The following is a 19357-nucleotide window of genomic DNA, read 5'->3' on the forward strand; positions in this document are numbered from 1 at the left end:
GATCTGATCGAGGGGGGAAGTTGGAGATTCCCCCTTTGTCGTGTTTGTTTTCCTGAAAACGGAAGATGAAGGTCCAAGCAACAGCGTCCAGGCTTCACTGAATCTAATCACGCTGCTGCTGTGATCCAATCAAGCAAGACCATTTCGAAATCAAATTAGAATATTTAACGACGGTGATTTAATCGCCGACGCCTATCGCTAAAAATAAATAAAACAATGCTCCGACGCGTCCAATGACTCAGCGTCATTGAAGTTATGGATGCGTTCAAGACCTTCATCCACATCGAATAGAAATCCCCTCCCACATCGTAACGGAATGATCAATTGCAGGGCAGGTCACACGCTGGCCAGCGGGCGATACTCCGTGGTTCTCAGGCATTCCCCAACCGGGCGTGGCCCCTGGCGAGAGTCCGCCGGTGATTCATACGACGCCCCCGCCGGAGCTCCGGGCCGCTCCGAGGCGCTTGATAGCGGCCGGCCCCAGACAGAGGGGTGTTCGGGTGTATCACGAAAAAAAAAACAAGCAAAAAAAACAACAACCATGGGCGTAGGGGCTGTCGGCAGAGGTGACACGTTGTCTGCTTCTCTAACCGCCACTCCGACCCTAGTTCTGTTTTCTTTATCACCGCTCTGCCCCGGCTCATTTGTTCCATTGTTGTTGAGACAGGGGGGCTGGCCTACAGCTGCAAAAGAAAGAGGCAGGAAATATTTTCAAGAGAGAGAGAGAGAGAGTGAGTGAGTGAGTGAGTGTATATATATGTTTGTCTTCTGCATGAAGGCATTTCTCTCCCAGCCTCAAACCTCCTCCTCCTCCACCACCTTTCTGCAAGGTAAGTCTGACAGGAAAACTAACTTTTCTTTAGCAGCACAGACCCTTCTTCCGTTCCACTTCTCTGCCCTCTTCGTCTCTTTTTTTTCGGCCTTTTCCGTCGAACAGTCGACAGGTTCTTGTCATTTCCCCTCCCTCCCTCCTTACTCGCGCCAACACACCCTTTCCGAATTCCTGCCCCTCCGAAATTCCTCCCCGAATCTAGTCTCAGGGGGCCAAACAAACGGACCTTCGGTGTCCCTATGGGCGAGTCGCCTCACGCCCAAATTCCACGCGACTGAGTCGACGGCATTTTGATGGCATTTTGACGCTGGTGATTGACATACTTTCCCTCTGTCTCGTCACACGTCTCCCACCACCCCCAGCACCGCCCCATCCCCCCAGCACCGCCCCATCCCCGGCTCAGTGACCCCTGTCGCCTATCTCTGACCTTGCCTGCCCGGCCTAGGTCTGAATGGGCCGTTCATTAACTCTCTCTTAAGCTGTATTTGGTTGCTTGGGAGCGGTTCCTGAATACAGTCTTCCATCACTGTCACAGCCTCTATAGCAACAGTGAGCCTATAGGTGAGGAAAAGGGACGTGGGGGTGAAAGGAGGAAAGACCGAGAGGGTCAGCGAGGAACCCGGTAATGATCTAGTTTGGTGTTTAGCATTAGCCTGGAACCAAGGAACCCGACTCCCCCAAACCACCACCACCACCACCACCACCACCACCACCACGTCCGTCTGTCCAATCCACAGGGCGCAGGTATCATCGCCCCGGCTCCGGTTACCTCCCCCATATAAGCTAACCAGGCTAGGTAAAAATCCAAAAAACAGCCCTCCTCACACCCTCTGAAAACGCGCGCACACACACACACACACACACACACACATGCACACACGCACACACGCACACACACACACACGCGCGCACTCAGAATGGAGCCGGAGTCGGACCTCATGCTGGCGGCGCCCGGGGAGATCATGCAGTTAAGTGGACCGAGGGCCTTTCTGTTCCCCCTCTCCCTCTCCCCTGTCTCCCTCTCTTCTAGGGGCCGATCCGAGCTGTGTGGCCTAAAACTCGGGGTTAAAGTTGTCACAGCAACAAATAACACTGTGAGTAAAGACCAGAGGTCTGTGGTTGGGTGACTCATCTTCCTCTTCTTCAGCGCGTGTGACGGAGACGGGCGCAAAACGAGTCATGAGATAAGAAAACAGCGGGTTTACCAGAGACACGTAACTCCGTCCACACCTGGATCCCTCTGACGTGCGACATGATCCAACCTGCCTATAGGCACACCCTGTTCTGTGGAGCGCATGGCCGAGCCTGTGTGTAGGGGAGGGGGCAGGTCTCTAATAGCACTTATCGCCCCTCTCTCATGTCTGTACCTTGGTTCGTTTTCACCAAGGATGTAGAGAAAATGGGCCGTCGCCCTACGATCATGACCGGGTTTTGCTTTCCACTTCCTCACCCTCAGTGTGCTTTCACTTCCCTTTTCTCGGACAACGGACAAAAAAAAGAAGACATTTTCCGCTCCTAAATAAGTCAGAGCACATTGCCGCAGCGGGGATCCCCCGGTTCTCTCAGTGGTAAAAATTGTGGCTGGTGGAGGCCGGGATTGTCTGGGAGATTTAAGAAATTCTTGTCCAGCGTAGCCAGTGGATCCCTTATTCACCCAGTGAAATCTCTCAATACCCCATGATGTTGACATCTCTCTGACCATTCATTCCTTTTCTCTCTCTCTCTCTCTCTCTCTCTCTCTTTCTCTCTCTCTCCCTCTCCCTATATCTTTCTCTCTTTGCTCGAGTCCTGCCATGCGTTTATGTGTTCAAATATTCACCTTTTGGGGGGGGGGGGGGGGGGGGCGTTTCCGTACAGATGAGAATCATGGCGCCGGGATGTCATGTTATCGATGGGTACCGCGCCTTTTGCAGCCCGGTGTTTGGCTACCTCACCGCAGCAGCGAGATGCACTTTGTGTTACTTTTAACGCCGGAGGAAGTATCAAACACGGGAGATTGGTGCCCTAAATGAACCCTAATCACCATGTGCACGTTAATGAGCTGGTGAGTAGTCGTGTAATGAGCAGGATGATCAGTTATTTTGCGATAACGATCCTCTGGCTGCACATGGTGCTTTCCCTCAAGACGTTGACTGAATTGAATGTTGAATCAAATTTTTTGGCCCAAATATGTGGGATCGACCAATCTTCTCCAAACTCACAGCCCCGTTTACTGGAGCATATGTCGGGACAGCAGAGGAATTTGGAAAGGATTGGAGAAGAAAAAAAAAAAAAAAAGGGGGGTGTTGCACGTCTAACGGTGGACGGGTGGGATAGATGTGAACCGAGCCGCTGCGGGTTCTTGGTTCAATCCCGGAACCCGGAAAAAGACTCGCCCCGCAACCAAGGTATTTCGACTGCGGTTCGTCCCTGGATGGGAGTAGTGTCTGCGCTGCCTCGCTCAAGGGTATCAGCGTGTACCTGACGTAGAGCTCCTTCATGTCGGCTCCAAGCAAGAAGCTTCCGGGTTTGAACCTCAACGGGCGGCTGCATCGTGCAGGTTCGATTCCTCCCTGAAGGACGTGCGTCGCGTCGCCTTGACCGACCTTTGACCAGCGGAGCAAACAATGGGGTTGGCCACTCAGCGAAGCGAAAACACTTACGTCCCTTACGGCTCGAACCACCAACCTTTCGGTTAACAACCGAACGCGAGACCGCGTGAGGGGGGAGTGGGCGTGGCCTCTTCGTGCAGCTACACGGCACGGGGTTTGAAAAAAAAAAATATTACATAATGTTTTCCTTGCTGCATGGAATATCACCAGCTCAACATTATTTAAGCGGCACAAACTTCCCAGTAATGCTGAATCATTGGGAATTTAGTGCCGCTTCAATGGAGTTGAGTTGGTGATATTCCATGAAGCAAAGGAAAACTTTATGTAATATATTTTTTTACAAACCCTATGCTATGCGACGTTATACTGTACTGTACTGTATTGTATATGTGTGCATACTTGCATTGTTTGTACAGATATCATAAACAAACACATAATGGATGTTATTAAACCTTTTTTTCTTAAATATAAACATATTCTCATTCCCTCTGTCTCTGAACTCCAAATCAACAATTTGAGCTTCAAAGTGGTGGCTGTGTTTTCTCAGAGGGGTTAAAGTTGTCACAGCAACAAACAACACTGTGAGTAAAGACCAGAGGTCTGTGGTTGGGTGACTCATCTTCCTCTTCTTCAGCACGTGTGACGGAGACGGGCGCAAAACGAGTCATGAGATAAGAAAACAGCGGGTTTACCAGAGAGACACGTAACTCCGTCCACACCTGGATCCCTCTGACGTGCGACATGATCCAACCTGCCTATAGGCACACCCTGTTTGGTGGAGCGCATGGCCGAGCCTGTGTGTAGGGGAGGGGGCAGGTCTCTAATAGTACTTATCGCCCCTCTCTCATGTCTGTACCTTGGTTCGTTTTCACCAAGGATGTAGAGAAAATGGGCCGTCGCCCTATGATCATTACTCCTAAATAAGTAAGAGCACATTCCCCCAGCGGGGATCCCCCGGTTCTCTCAGTGGTAAAAATTGTGGCTGGTGGAGGCCAGGATTGTCTGGGAGATTTAAGAAATTCTTGTCCAGTGTAGCCAGTGGATCCCTTATTCACCCTCCCGCACACGTCAGTGAAATCTCTCGATACCCCATGATGTTGACATCTCTCTGACCATTCATCTCCTTTTCTCTCTCTCTCTCTCTCTCTCTCTACCTCCCTCCCTCCAGAATGCTCCCATTCCAGGCAGCGCCGGGACAGTTTGGCCCCGATGTCCGGGAGCCGGGCCTCAGGGTGTGGAGGGTGGAGAAGATGAAGACGGTTCCACTGGATCCCTCGGAAGTGGGCGCCTTCTTCAACGGAGACTCCTACCTGGTGCTGGAGAACCGCGGGCAACTGGGGGCCGACCTCCACATGTGGATCGGTGAGAGCCAGGAGGTTTTTTTTTCTTCCTTTTACGCCACCAGCGGCCGTGTCGTATGGAGCGATGTCCCAAACCGTGTCTGGCGCGATGATTCCTCGCTTATCGGCCGTGATATTGTGAGAAAACCGCGGGGGACCGAGTCAAAGGACAGCGGATTCTACCTGCTTTGTCTACACTGATCAGCCACAACATTAAAACCACCACTACCTTGGCAGCAGATCCTATAAGTCCTATATGTTGCGAGGTGGGGCCCCCATGGATCGGGCTTGTTGTTCCAGCACATCCCACAGATGCTCCATGGGACCCTAACCCCGACCATCCACAAGATGTAGAAGAAAACGTGATTCATCAGACCAGGCCACCTTCTTCCATTGCTCCATGGTCCAGTTCTGTGCTCACCTGCCCATTGTAGGCGCTTTCAGTGGTGGACAGGGGTCAGCATGGACACTCTGACCGGTCTGTGGCTACACAGCCCCATACGCAGCAAGCTGTGATGCACCGTGTGTTCTGACACCTTTCTATCATAGCAGCTTTTACCTTTTCACCAATTTGTTTGACAGTAGATCTTCTGTGGGATGGCACCAGACGGGCTGGACTTCACTCCCCACGTGCATCAATGAGCCTTGGGCGTCCATGATCCTGACGCCGGTTCACCGGTTGTCCTTCCTTGGACCACTTTTGGTAGGTACTAACCACTGCATACCGGGAACACCCCACAAGACCTGTCGTTTTGGAGATGCTCTGACCCAGTCGACTAGCCATCACAACTTGGTCCTTGTCAAAGTGGATCAGATCCTTACGCTTGCCCATTTTTCCTGCTTCCTGCGACAACTGATTGTTGACAGGTGCCACTGGAACAAGATGAGATATGTTATTCACTTCACCAGTCAGTGGTTATAATGTTGTGGCTGATCGGTGTAACTTCCACAGAGGGGGTGCTTGTTTTTAAAGAGTGCCAATTTCCACTCATTAGCTAAACCTCCAGCCAACTAGACGGTGCAGGCTACGGGGCTAATGGCGTACCTGTGGTTGAAGAGCCATTGAGCCTTTACACTAATGGTGATGACACATGAGACCCAACCTTGACCCAGCGCATAACTGCATGAGGTCAGCAGCATGGATAGAGGCGGATGTGAGGAGAGATGGAGGTAGAGGGAGGGAGGGAGAGACTCCCCCGGGAAAAAGGGATGGGCGGGTTCGGCACGCGCTCCATTAAAAATTCAACAATTCAATCCAATTGTTGCAGTACTCAAACGCGGCTGTTGTTTCCAGCATGTATTCAGTGCTTAGGTAACACTAAGCTGATTGTCGCAGCTTGGAGAGTGCTCTCTTCTCTCCCCGCTCAACCGTGCATCCACCCCACCTCCCTAGCTCCACCCCCCCCCCCCCCCCCCCAGTGTTTTCCAGCCCTTGATCCCTGATCCGCGTCCTTTGTCGTCCCGGCGCTCGGCCGCTCCAGTGCGTCCCGGTGCCTCCGCTCACCGACGTCTCAATCGCTCAGCCCTATCCGTCCCTTCCTCTCGCCCTCCCCCTCACACACTTTTCATTTTCTCATCACCGATATTGGTGGACGTCGCGGAAATTGGTTTCCACGGATGTGTCGCGTTCCCTTTGCTCTACCTGGCTCCCTCTCCCCGTCGCAGGTGAGAAGTCGTCCCGGGACGAGCAGGTGGCGTGCGCCATGTTGGCCACGCAGCTGGACAACTTCCTGGGCGGGGACCCCATCCAGCACCGGCAGCTCCAGGGCTACGAGTCGCCCGAGTTCATGGTTCTCTTCCCCAGAGGGGTCAGCTACAAGGTGCGGGGGGGCCCGGACGGAGGGAGGAGGGGCGACGTCACGCGTGTTTCACACCTGCTTTTGTTATGACATAGATAGCATGGTGGGACATAGTCGTTAAAGGGGCGGTAATTGCTGTTTTTTTGCTTTCTAAACATGAGCAGAACATGTGGTTTATGGTTCTCGGAGATAACCTTTTGCTTTAGTTGCCTGCGCTGTGTTTATAGTTAAACTTCAGGTCAGTCTATGGAAAAAACAGACTTTCTCCCCCTGTGTTGACGAAGCCCAAACACGCCTGTTCAGCCGGAAGGGACGCAAAGTTTCCGCATAGGACGCGTAAAACGAATAATGGCGCAATTTTCAATTTCAACTCAACTCACGTACCTTTCGCTGCCAGGAGGGCGGCGTGGAGTCGGGCTTCAGGCAGGCCCAGGGCTCGGGAAGGGTGCAGCGGTTGTACCAGATCAAGGGGAAGCGCAACATCCGCGCCAGGGAGGTGGAGCTGTCCTGGAGCAGCTTCAACAAGGGAGATTGCTTCATCCTGGACCTCGGGGAGGTGCGGCCGCCGGTCTTATGAGATGGAGCCTCCAGCGGTCTCACGCTTCTACTCCAAACGACGGTAAACGCCAACCCGAGGGTTACCCGAGGCCTGATCTGTTTTCCTTATTCCCCGGCCCTTCAGACCATCGTGTCGTGGATCGGGTCCCAGGCCAACATGTTCGAGAAGCAGAAAGTGCGTGAGATCGCCTCGCTCATCCGCGACACCGACAGACACGGAAAAGCCCAGATAGTCGACGCCAACGAGGGGGAGGAGCCGCAGGAGATGCTGAAGGTAGAGGCCGAGTTCAAAGAAGTGTCGTCCGTTCCATTTTACTGGGGAAACTTACCACTCCGCTGCAGCTTCTCACTGTGCCTCAGTGCAGTCCTATGGGGCATAGGAGGAAGTTGTGAAAAAATCTGTATCTCCCAAATCAGGAAATGGAAGTGACATTTGAAATGTCACTATTCTACGAAAACTATGACTAGAAGTTGATAGTCTCTTCCGTATTTTATCTTCAAAAGGTCATTGTATTCACTCATTCCGAAATGGAGTGTTACAAAGGAAAATTGATATTTACAGTGATTTTCCACCATCATAGAAAGCACTGATCAGCTGCATTATAAAAAAAAAAACCTGCGTGGCTTCCGCATCTCGGCTTGTTTCATATCAAATGCGTGGATTTGTCTTTATTTTATTTTATTTTATTTTATTTTATTTTTTATTTTGGTCTTTTGTCTTTTAAAGTGATGGGTAACTGAACAACTTATCAAGACATGTGAGATGAAAATAAAAATGTTGAAAAAAAAAAATTCCAGCCCTAATGTTTTACAAAACTGCAATTAATACAGTCACCTGGGTGATTTAAATTTTGCGCCCGTTTTCGGGTTCAAATCCAACAGTTCAATCATAACGTTTTGGGGCGTTCTCCTGGTGATCAGGTCTTGGGAGCGATGCCGGCGCTGGCAGAGAGCACCCCGGAGGAGGACAGCAAGGCCGACGTCTCCAACTCGGCCCTCCTCTACAAGGTGACGGGGCGGGAACGCCGGGGAGGAAAATGCACGTCGAGCGAACCCCATGCGAGTCGCGTGGAGGCCACGCCCCGTAAACCCTCCACTTCCCCGCAGGTTTCCGACGCGACGGGGTCGATGACCATGACCCAGGTGTCCGGGAAGTGTCCCTTCACCAAGGACCTGCTGGTGAGGGAGGACTGCTTCATCCTGGACAACGGCGCCAACGGGAAGATCTTTGTCTGGAAAGGTGAGGAAACAAAAGCAGAGCTCGCTACCGTAAATCCGCGCTGCGGCGATATTCGGCTCCCGCTTCGGGGTGGGGGAAGGTTCCGTGCCGAGAAAATGCCTCGGACAAACCCAGACCGCTCATGTCTCCCAGGCAACGGGGCCAACGCCGAGGAGAAGAGGGAGTCCCTGAAGATGGCCGATAACTTCATCCAACAGATGAACTACCCCAGGATGAAAACGCAGGTAGGGCCCCCCCGGGGGACCCCCCCAACACACCGTATTTCAACTCAAAAAAGCTTTCCGTGCCGTGAGGCCTCTGCCCGTTCCTTTGCGATGTTTCCCGTGGAAATATCACCTCCCCGCCCCGAACAATCGAGCCTCATATAGCGGTTGATGAGTGAACTTACGCTCAGTTTGGCAACCTCTGAGTCTGATGGAAGAAGAATAGTTTCCATAGCTCAGCCCAGCGGCGATGCCATAAAACCCTTGCTCCAGGAACTTATAAATCGCGCTGCAAAGCATTTCATTTCCTGATTTGGGAATAACCCTATGCAGTCACCCGAGTAAAATGAAAAATGTTTCCGTCGTGTTTGCCGGCGAATGCGCCGGGCGCTCATGTACAAAACCTCTTACTGCGAACCCAAAGAAAGCCAGTGAATGAGTCGTGCTAGCCGCGATTTGGTTAAAGTGGTAATCCGTCAGGCCGTCTGGGTGGATGGGTTACACTGCACTACAGTTACACTGCTCAAAACTGCTCGGTCACTTGAGGTGGTTGGGATTTTTTATTTATTTATTTGTTTTTCATCTGAGGAGGCCGTTCCGTGTTTCGGGCTGTTCATCCATATGGGCTGCCTTCCACTTCTTGCGTTTGCCCGTTCCGTGCACTCTCGGCTGGAGAGGCGGTGGACTCCGCCAAAGACAAATGGAAACCGCACACGCATAACGCAAAGACATGAAACGGCTGTTTCTTATCAAATGACAGCTAAATAAATATGGATAAATATCAAACATGGTCGTTCTTTTTAACTTAATAATCTTACGGATTACCACTTTAAAGTCAAGTGAGTCTGCATGACGTGGTCTGGACTGGTTTCTGCCTCTGAGCTCCGTGTCCCTGTTCAGGTGGAGATTCTGCCGCAAGGGAGAGAGACGATCATCTTCAAGCAGTTCTTCAAGAACTGGAACTAAAATGGTCACGAAACGTACAATTCTTGCACTCATGAGAAATAATCTGGAATTCAATAGTCCTGATTCAACATCATGGGTTTTTTTGGGGGTTTTTTTTTGGGGGGGGGGGGGTGCCTTTAATTTGTACATTTGTTAATGAACATTTTAGATGTATTTTTCCCTGCATTTGAATATACGAAAATAAATGAAAAGTCAAATAAAGAGTCAAATTCGAATTGATTGTACTCAATTGTCTTCCACTGTCTTCCAAGTTTTTGTTATTTTTTGTTTTTTTTAAGTTTCTTTCTCAATGTGTTCACATTGTACCCTTAATCAACATGCGTATGTCAATTCCACATGACGTACTGAAAAGACAAAAATGGATGTGATCATTGAAAGACTCAGCCTCACATCGTTTATTTTTAACTACACTACTCCAAGGGCCAACTAAGGTGTCTTTTAATTCGGGGCCAATCAGGGTTAAATGCAGACACATGCTTTAATATAATGGCCGTATAATGAATGTGGTAATATGCATGATGAATATACACTCGAATGCACAATATCTTTAATTTAGACTGAGATTTACGATATAGCAGCGCAGCAATAAGCTTTTTATGATGAGTCGCCTACAATAACCTTTAAGCTAAGTTGGGTGGTTTTTATGGCCCATTGCGTGAGAGATGCAAAACACGTTTTTTTATGGTTGTTTATTATATGATAAGGCAGGGCAGAGCAGGAATGAATAGGGTCTGATAACAGAAACCATTAACTGGAAGCTTATTTTATCAATATTATATCTGTCAGGTTGGGGCTCTATGCCCAAACTAAACCTACTGTGTTTCTGTACAGAAGTATATTTTTCAAGTATCTGGACTTACTTAAGTATATTTAGTTTGAGAAAATTTGGAGCTTTGACTTTGATTTTTGACTTTTACCTCACTACTACACTACAATGAAAATATTTTTACTTTTTACTATACTACATTACTTACGCAGTAGCGTTGCGTTATTTAAAAAAAAATAGGGATTATCCATGTAAATTATTAAAGGACAGTATAAAACAGTATACAGTATAAGTTTTATTTTGTAAATTGCAATGCCATGATATGCACTAATCTGCAGAAAAAGGTACAATAGTACTTTATACCATATTATAGGCTCTGGTATATCAGGGAACTTCATTGGAAGTAATTTTACTTTTAATACTTTGAGTACTTTAATGGCAAGTACTTGATATACTTTTACTCAAGTAGAAATGGCAAAGTGATACTTTCACTTTTACGAGATAGTGTCCCGGGTATGAAGTAAATGGTTGCTCTGGGAGTTCACTTTGGGAGGCAGAGGGACTGTTTTAATGTCACCTTTACTCCACCCAACTGAAACGTGCCCTGATTGTGTGCGTTTGTGCGTGCGTTACCACATTGGACCCGAGTAGGAGACCAGTAACCTGCGTCATCCGACATGATTAAGAAAAAGAAAATGATTGTTTGAACCCTTCCAAGAAAACCCATCACCCAGCGGTCGTACCGGGAAGTCGTCCCTATTCCATACATGTGTCTCGGCACCAATGTTTCCCGTCCAATCACGCTCGAGTCATAAAAGACGTCCAAAGATCAGGCAGGAGCAGAGTGACAAATAAAGAGAAGAGAAGCCAGCGGCCGCCCAGTCTTCTCCACCTCCACAGCAGCACTGGCCTCCTGCACTCAAGCTCAAGGTAGGACTCTGTGGGATGCTTCCATTAGTCCAAATGACACTGCCTATTTAAAAAGACACAACATGTAAAGAAACATTCTTATAATGTTAATAATGGTCATAGTATTTCAGATTGTATTACATTATATTATATTACATTGTATTATATTATATTATATTATATTGTATTGTATTGTATTGTATTATATTATATTATATTATATTATATTATATTATATTATATTATATTATATTATATTATATTGTATTGTATTGTATTGTATTGTATTGTATTGTATTATATTGAGGGACATCAGGAAAAAAAAGGGGGGAAAACACCTTATATTCATTTATGTTTTTATTAAGACAAAATGAAAGCAATTAAAACCGGTTTTGGAATTTTTTTAAGTGATGAAAGCATCTTTAATCATTAAATATATTTATTAATATATCCCAGTGGTTTGTGTCGGTCATCGCCAAATTTGTATTATTCATAGTTTCACTTTTAGGTTCATCTTTTGGGTTATTGTTTGGTTTATTGTGATTAGTTTTTGTTCATTCTTTAGGTTTATTGTATATTGTCAATTTTCTTTGCATGTTTCAATTTTCTGCTTCTATCTATCTATCTATCTATCTATCTATCTATCTATCTATTACAAGATTTAGCTACCATAGGCTCTATAGTATTGTATAGTATAGCCCAGGCTATACAGTATAGTTTAGACCTTAGTCTAATGCATGTAAAGTTTGTTCTCATTCTGTAAAATATAAGTTTCAATTTTTCTATTTGCCAATTTTTTTGAACATGTTTGTTTGCTTTGCAGGGGTAAAAATAGTTAATATTGAGATGAAGGGGATCCTAAAGAGAGAAACCCCAAGTAAGCTTTTATACATATCTATATTTATATAATGTATATATTTTTTTGCCATGTCAGTATTTCCTAACAGTCAACCTTTGTGTGATAAGGTCTACAGTCTGCGATAAAGGTGACTCATAAATAAATGATCCGATTACGTAAATCCAAGCTGATAGAAAAGCGCGATAACCAATTTGATAGGGTGCTGCTTTCGATCCTTCACAGTGATTTTGAAAAAAAATAAAAGAAAAAAAATTACATGTCAAAAATATTCACGACATATTCATAGGAATCATTTGTATTATGTACTGTGAGTTACACAAATAATTGAGTGAATCACTCTGAGTCCCAAAGCGATCCACAGGACGTGCAGATAGTGGGGTTTCTAAAATACTGTGGTTCCAGCGTCTCTCGTCAAGAGATCAATTTTAAAGAGAGTTTGTCTTTACTGGAACGACTCCAGGGATTTTTTCTGGAGACGCTTACATTGAGACCAGTAGAAACCGTGGGGCGGCACGCCAACGGCGAGGCGTTCGCGCGTTACTTATATGAGATCAATGGATGACTTATGATGGCCTATTTAACATCATATACAGGGTCTGTCCAGGAATGTACCCCGGTGAGGGCCCTGCTAAAGATGGAGAGCTCCACCCTGAGCAGCTCCATCGGGGCGGTGCGCTGGACCCTGCCGGAGGAGAGCGTCCAGGCCCACAGCTCGGCTCCCAGCATCCCTGCCAAGTCCGGCGCCACGTCCTCACACTCTAAGGTGCACGACGCCATCCTAGAACCATGCTCACGGAGGAATGACGCTATTGCCATATTGCGTCCGTTCCTCTTTCTCCTGTTCCGTGTTTGTGACATCACATGAGGAGGGTTAAGAAGCGTTTCTGACCTCTGCCGTGCACTCTGTCCCTGAAGCAGCACCTACGCCACAACACCCTGAAGGACCTGCGCAGCCTGCAGGAGTGCGTCCAGTTCATCAACTACTGGAAGGAGCAGGTGGACCAGGTGTGCAAGGTGAGAAAAGAAGGAAGGACGGAGAGAGCGAAAAGCAGGCGGAGGCCGCGGTGCCGTTCAAGGCCTCCTGTACTTCCGTGTCGGTCAGTGCAGGAGTGAAGTGCAGCTCTAATGATATCTGATCAACACGCGGATGTGCGTGTTCATATATTATGGAAAAACAAGCAGGACCTGGAAACTCAACCACGGACATTGATACGGGCTTTTCCCCCGTATCTGCTGCGGCCATCTATTTAATAAAAAAACATGAAAGGAAACAGCCGTCTAAAAAATGTATGCCACTCATAAAGAAAAAAGAAAAAAAAAAAGACACCAACGATAACCGGGATCGTCGCCCGCGGTGTTTGCCCACCTCATAATGATTGATACGTTTATCTAATTAAAAAGCTCACAGAGGTGCAGGCGAAGCTCGAGGAGGCGCCGTTCGGGTTGGATAGAGTGAATCCAGGTTGGTTGAATAGATATGAGTTCAAACCTGCTCTGACGACGACTCTTTCAAGGTCAGGTCTGAACATTACACCGCCGAGCTTTATTAGACTCAGCGGCGCGATAAGTCGATGAATGAGGCTGTTAACCTCGGAGGTCCTGCTGGTTCGATGCCAGGTGAGTGTTTTAAAGCCGCACAGCACAAGTCTGTATTTAGAAGTGCCCACAGAGTGAGTGGGGACGGTGCCGTCACCGTCCTGTTTTTTTAGTCCTCCCGTAGACGCGGTGCGGTGGCTCAAAGGGGTGAGCCGTTGGCTGGGAACTTTCGGGCTTGAAGGCTCGAGGGCTTGACGCCAGGTGAGCTTGCAAAAGCCGGCGACATGGCCGCGCCGCAAACGGCGTCGGGAGAATGGGCCGGAGTTGGCGTCGCAAAACTGGGACACATCCGCAGTTCTCCGGCAGGCTGGCCATTCGGTTTATAAAAGGCGTACTTGTGAAAGCTGAGTCGCCGGCTTTTAAAAGCTCACCTGGAATCGAACCATCAAGTCCTCCAGCACTGAAATTCACATCCGACGACTCACCTCCTTGCACCACTGAGTCTGGTAAAGCTTGGCTGTCTTGGAAGAAAACTCAGCACTTGAACCCGTGGCTGTTGGAAAAACCCATTTTGGGAATTGTGTTTGATTTTTCTGTTTTCTGACGAGATATGTGAAGGAAGATATTTTATCACAGCAATTATGGGTCATTTCATACAATAACATTACAATATTTCATAATATCCAATTTAAAAATATCGCCGACATTGAACGATATAATAATGTAATTTATCAGATCAAGGTTTTGTACTGATGACAATCCTTGTACTGCCGTGTAACAAGTGTTTTTTTACTTTTGCTTATTCACCACTACAGTATAGTCTATAGTATAGAATAGTATAGTCTAGACTATACTACAGACTATACTATTGCATCTATAGTATAGTCTCGGCTCATTAGTATAGTCTAGACTCTATGCTATACTATAGACTATACTATATAGCCTGGGCTATACTATACAATACTATAGAGCCTATGGTAGACTATACTATAGACTCTGTAATATAGTCTATCTACACCCTGTATGGAGTGGTTGAATGCTGATGCAGGTTATTGAGTGTTTTACAGAGCAACTAAACATCCTCTGGCGGACGATGTCATGGATGTAGGAGCTTAAAGGTCTTACTTTTTCTTTTACAAGGGGCCAACGGAGGTTAAAGGCCTTTCAACTTGGGAGAGAAAAAAACATCCTCCTGGGGGCCCCATTTCAAATGAAAAGAGCTTCGACCCACAAGTCAAGCCATCAGTCACGGGATTTCTGACCAGAACGACTCGTAAAATGAACCTACACACAGCGTCGAAAAACCACGTTCTGCGTTGTTGAGTTTCACCTCATACAAGTCATGAGCAGTGATGATTAGAGAACCAACGGCAGGGACCGACAGCGCGTGGTCTTTGTTTGCAGAAGGAGAGCGGGGAAGGCACCAGCAAGAAGGAGTCCGGAAAGTCAGACCGCAGGACCGAGCGCAGCCTGGAGGAGAGCCGGAAGCTCATCCTGGAGTGGGCCAGCGAGCTCGACCACATAGACGAGGTCGGTGCACACACTTGGAAATATGGATTAGACCGGGGGTTCCCAACCCATTTTTATGGCGAGTCCCCGTCGACAGACTCCAAGCTTTTCACAATAGCAGTCGACTAGTCGTCTTTTACCTGTACGATGCAGGGAGAGGAGTTCCAGGTAGCAATGAAAATTTTACGTTGTAAATTAAGGGTGCAGTGTGTAGAATTTACGGAACGGATTCGGCAGAAATGCAATCTAATATTCATAAGTATGTTTTAATTAGTGTATAATCCCATGAAAATAAGAATCGTTGTGTTGGCGTCAGCTTGGAAATGAGCCGTTTTTGTCTCCATAGGGAGCGGGTACACTTCCACTGAGGCCGCCATGTTGCATCGCCATACTTCGTCTACAGTAGCCTAGAAAAAAAAACAATCACCGGCTCTAGAGAGGGACTTTTCGCGAGTTTCACGGCCACCGTCCTTTCCACGAAGGCCGCCAGGTTGCGCCGCCACGGGGAGGGGTATTCAGTCGGTTGACATCTGCGTCCTCACCGCTAGATGCCACTGCATTCTACACACTGCACCTTTAAATTAATTAGGAGTATTCTTAAATACTACATAGCTGAATTGAGATATAAATGTAAGTACATATTTTAACAATTTATTTTACTTATACAATAATTAATAATAATCAGATGATATTGACAAAAATTAGGTTGTTCACGACTAGTTGACAACAGCACTGACGAGTAGTATAATAGTAGTCCACTAGTTGATTAGTTGGTGAAACCACTAATATATTTATGTATAAATAATATTAACTTGCTGCAATTCCTTCAAAGACCCTCCTGGGGCCACGAACCCCAGTTTGGGAACCCCTGGGTTAGACAGTCCGGTGCACGGACTAATGACCTCTCGATCACTTACTGTAAATAGCGGCAGATAAGAGGTCGCAATTCACGCACGCTGGAAAATCTTGTGCAGCCGTAAAATGGGCTGATTGCAAATGACTTTTAGACAGGAACAGACAAACACGACACTCAGCTGTATCGTCCTGCTTCCTCAGCTGCTGAAGGAGAGGCCCAGGCTGACGGAGAGGTGTGCACCAGAGGAGGAGGAGGAGGAAAGCAGCGAACCGGAGGGGAAGAAGGAGGGGGTGCAGCTGAGGATGATGGAGTGGGCCAAGGAGCTCTTGACGGCTGCAGAGGTGAGGAGCCAGGCAGCTCACAGATATCCAAGAAAGGAATCCCTTAAAGGGTTTAATTAAACATTTTTGGGGAAAATGCCATCCCCACGTGTCCAGTACAAGATATTGACGGGCTGCATGCTCAGCGTGTTAGCTCAATGCAGAGGCTGCAGATGAGATCAATTAGCCTAGCTGGTGTACAACTAGGGAAATACACCTTCCAGCATCTCAAACGTTAGGATGGGTCGATTGCAGAGGGCAAAGTGAAGGCAGAGGAGGTCAAATGCAGAGGTTATTATTTTTTCATCATTATTATTTTTCACACCGTTTGTGTCTGCAGAGCTGCGGCGTGGAGAGCGAGGAGCTGGGTAAGGTGCTGCGCCTGCTGGGCCTCCGCAAGAAAAGACTGGTGAACCTCCTGCCTCTGCTGGAGTTCATCACCTGGTCCCTGCTGAAAGAGGATAGCACGGTACACACACACACACACACACACACACACACACACACACACACACACACACACACACACACACACACACACACACACACACACACACACACACACACACACACACACACACACTCTAATCTAATCTGACACTAAAAGATAAACACACACACAAACTGTGCAAGCACATTGTTTAAAACCAGTAGAAAGTGAAGAGTGAAGATAAACTTTTCACCTTTTTGTTCCTATGGTAGGGACACCCTAGGGCACATTTTACACTGTTTTCTCTATTGTAGGGGCACTCTAGAGGGTACTTTATAATGTTTACTTTATCGTAGGGGAACCCTAGAGGGTACTTTGTAATGTTTTCTCAATTGTAGGGACACCCTAGAGCACATTTTACACTGTTTCCTCTATCATACGGGCACTCTCGAGGGTACTTTATAATGTTTTGTCTATCGTAGGGGCACTCTAGAGCGCATTTTTCATTGTTTTCTGTGTTGTATGATTTGATCACTCTACCACAAAAAGGATATAAGATTTTGGACACATTTTATAATAATATATATATATATTTTTTTTAATTTCCTATTTAGAGAAGGATTCCACAGTTATGGTTATTGACCAAACAGCGCGCGTGGAAAGCAGGAGTCCCGAGATACATCCCTAACTCAGGTATATGCTCATTTATTTTTATATAATTGTATAATTCTTAATTTCCTTCCACATCCTTAATTTTTTTTTCTTTCCTCACATTGTCTTTAGTGTGGAGTTGGATATGCAGTGCTGCAGGTAAGATAAGGACTGTGAACACACCATACACCTGTGCAACCTTTAAAAGAAAAGATTATATTCAAATGAAACAAACTAAAAAATCTCAATATTAAAAATAGATCTGATATTAAATTAACATCTTCCAAATCAAACTGAATTTGTATCAAAGGGGAATATACATCTTAATAACACATGTGCTTTTGTATTCCATAATGCCCACTCGTGGTTTGGCCTTGATTTAAGAGGGTTTTCTAAAATAAAAGCCAACTGAAATTAGTCAGGAAAAATAGAAATTGTCAGGAGTTCCTATAAACAAAGCTGAAACTTTATCGAGAAAATCAGATAAAATCTCGAAAAAGTAGGAACACGTCTTCAAATTAGTCAGAAGTTAATTTGAAAAAGAAATGTAACTGATTTGTGAGTTACAAATTTCTTTCATGTGACTTATTTTAAATGCAGCCGCTTTTTCGCCCACTACATAATATCATACTGGTACATTAAAGTAGTGTTTCCCATGGCTGCAACCATAGTATGCTCAATTAGGATGCAAAAAAGTACCAGGATGTGTACTACATCCGATGACATATCATAGTATGCAGACACTACACTGTCAAGAGTATCCCACAATGCATTGTGAGGGCAAGACGCCAATGTACCATTTCTGAAAAGCCATCGTCCTTTTTACTCATAAAGTACACTGGACCATAGTATGTAGTACATAACATATATACATACATACATTACATATATGCAGTGGTATTCCTGAACACATTTTGAATAACAATATCACATTTTATTTTAAAATCACTTTCTTTGGAAGTGCAACAGTGTCGGCGCCAGCGAGTTGCCGGTGGGAACGATGCAACTTCCTGTTTCTAGTCTCCCTTACGTTGGCGCAGATGTAGCCAGGAGACTTCCTACCGAGGAAGCCTCCTCACTTCCCAGCTAGGTACTGTATGTAGTACGTATTGAGCCATCTAACGTCTCGTATCAATGTCCCTACAGCGGACGTGACCCTTGACCCCATGACCAACCACCCGTGGCTGCAGCTGTCTGAGGACCACCGGAAGGTCCAGGAGGGTCTCTCCGAGACCGACCCGCCCTACAGCCCACAGCGCTTCAACAGCTGGCCCTGCGTGATGGGCTGGGAGGGCTACGCCAGCGGCCGCCACTACTGGGAGATGGACATAGCCAACAACGGGTACTGGCGCGTGGGCCTGGCCACCGCCGACTCCAAGCGCCACGGCCGCTTCCCCATGCACCCCAAGCAGGGCTACTGGACGCTGTGGCGCAGCACCAACCAGTTCTACGCCTGCACCAAGCCCGAGGCGCCGCTGCCCGTCGGCCTCGTGCCGCGCCGCATGGGCGTCTACCTGGATTACGAGGAGGGCCAGATCTCCTTCTACAACGCCGAGACCAAGTCCCACATCTACACCTTCACCGGGACCTTCAAGGGGAAGCTGTATCCGCTGTTCGCCCCGCTGGACGGCCGCACGCTCATCACCATCATCCCACCGCAGAAAGTGTCGAAAATCTGAAAGAAAGCACCCCGTTGGGCCCCGACGCTACCCGGACGGACCAAACGAAACCGGACGACTTCGGCATACAGATCCCACGGAAAAAAGCCAAGATCTTGCGAGCTGAGTTGCGGTCCGAATCAAATCGCCCCGTTCAACTCACCTCCAACCAAGTCATTGATTCATTAACGCAACACAATGGAGATGAAGCTCCGCCGATGCAAACAACGGCTCCTCCGCCCTTGGCGCGTTGTGGGTCGACCAATCAATGTCCAAACGCAGCACTCTGAAGTATGCGAAGTAGCTTCCGGGCCGAAGATGAATCTGCCGGCGC

The 19357-nt window shown here is 47.3% G+C and overlaps 2 protein-coding genes across 2 annotated transcripts; both read left to right on the forward strand.

Moving 5' to 3' along the window:
• Positions 1-698: 698 nt before the first annotated feature.
• Positions 699-9592, forward strand: capgb (capping protein (actin filament), gelsolin-like b). Its single transcript, XM_080023360.1, has 9 exons — positions 699-830; positions 4592-4785; positions 6429-6583; positions 6960-7118; positions 7245-7394; positions 8042-8128; positions 8228-8360; positions 8493-8584; positions 9464-9592. Exons 2-9 carry the CDS (start codon positions 4593-4595, stop codon positions 9527-9529), a joined length of 1035 nt encoding a protein of 344 aa, XP_079879486.1. The 5' UTR covers positions 699-830; position 4592; the 3' UTR covers positions 9530-9592.
• Positions 9593-12022: 2430 nt separating this feature from the next.
• On the forward strand, positions 12023-19044 carry LOC307247099 (uncharacterized protein; the record flags this gene model as incomplete). The annotated part of the gene is made up of 9 exons (XM_080023164.1): positions 12023-12081; positions 12657-12826; positions 12979-13077; positions 15004-15129; positions 16165-16305; positions 16625-16753; positions 17329-17407; positions 17498-17524; positions 18512-19044. Exons 1-9 carry the CDS (start codon positions 12051-12053, stop codon positions 19042-19044), a joined length of 1335 nt encoding a protein of 444 aa, XP_079879290.1. The 5' UTR covers positions 12023-12050.
• Between the last annotated feature and the right edge of the window lie 313 nt (positions 19045-19357).

This window comes from Zeus faber (assembly GCF_960531495.2).
Source record: "Zeus faber genome assembly, chromosome: 22".
Classification (NCBI taxonomy): domain Eukaryota; kingdom Metazoa; phylum Chordata; class Actinopteri; order Zeiformes; family Zeidae; genus Zeus; species Zeus faber.

Excerpts from the sequence above, each read along its gene's own strand:
- capgb (XM_080023360.1), top strand. The coding sequence starts at position 4,593 with ATGCTCCCATTCCAGGCAGCGCCGGGACAGTTTGGCCCCGATGTCCGG. Across the intron at positions 6,584-6,959 it reads CCAGAGGGGTCAGCTACAAG|GAGGGCGGCGTGGAGTCGGG; the intron begins GTGCGGGGGGGC and ends TTTCGCTGCCAG. Across the intron at positions 8,361-8,492 it reads GAAGATCTTTGTCTGGAAAG|GCAACGGGGCCAACGCCGAG; the intron begins GTGAGGAAACAA and ends CATGTCTCCCAG.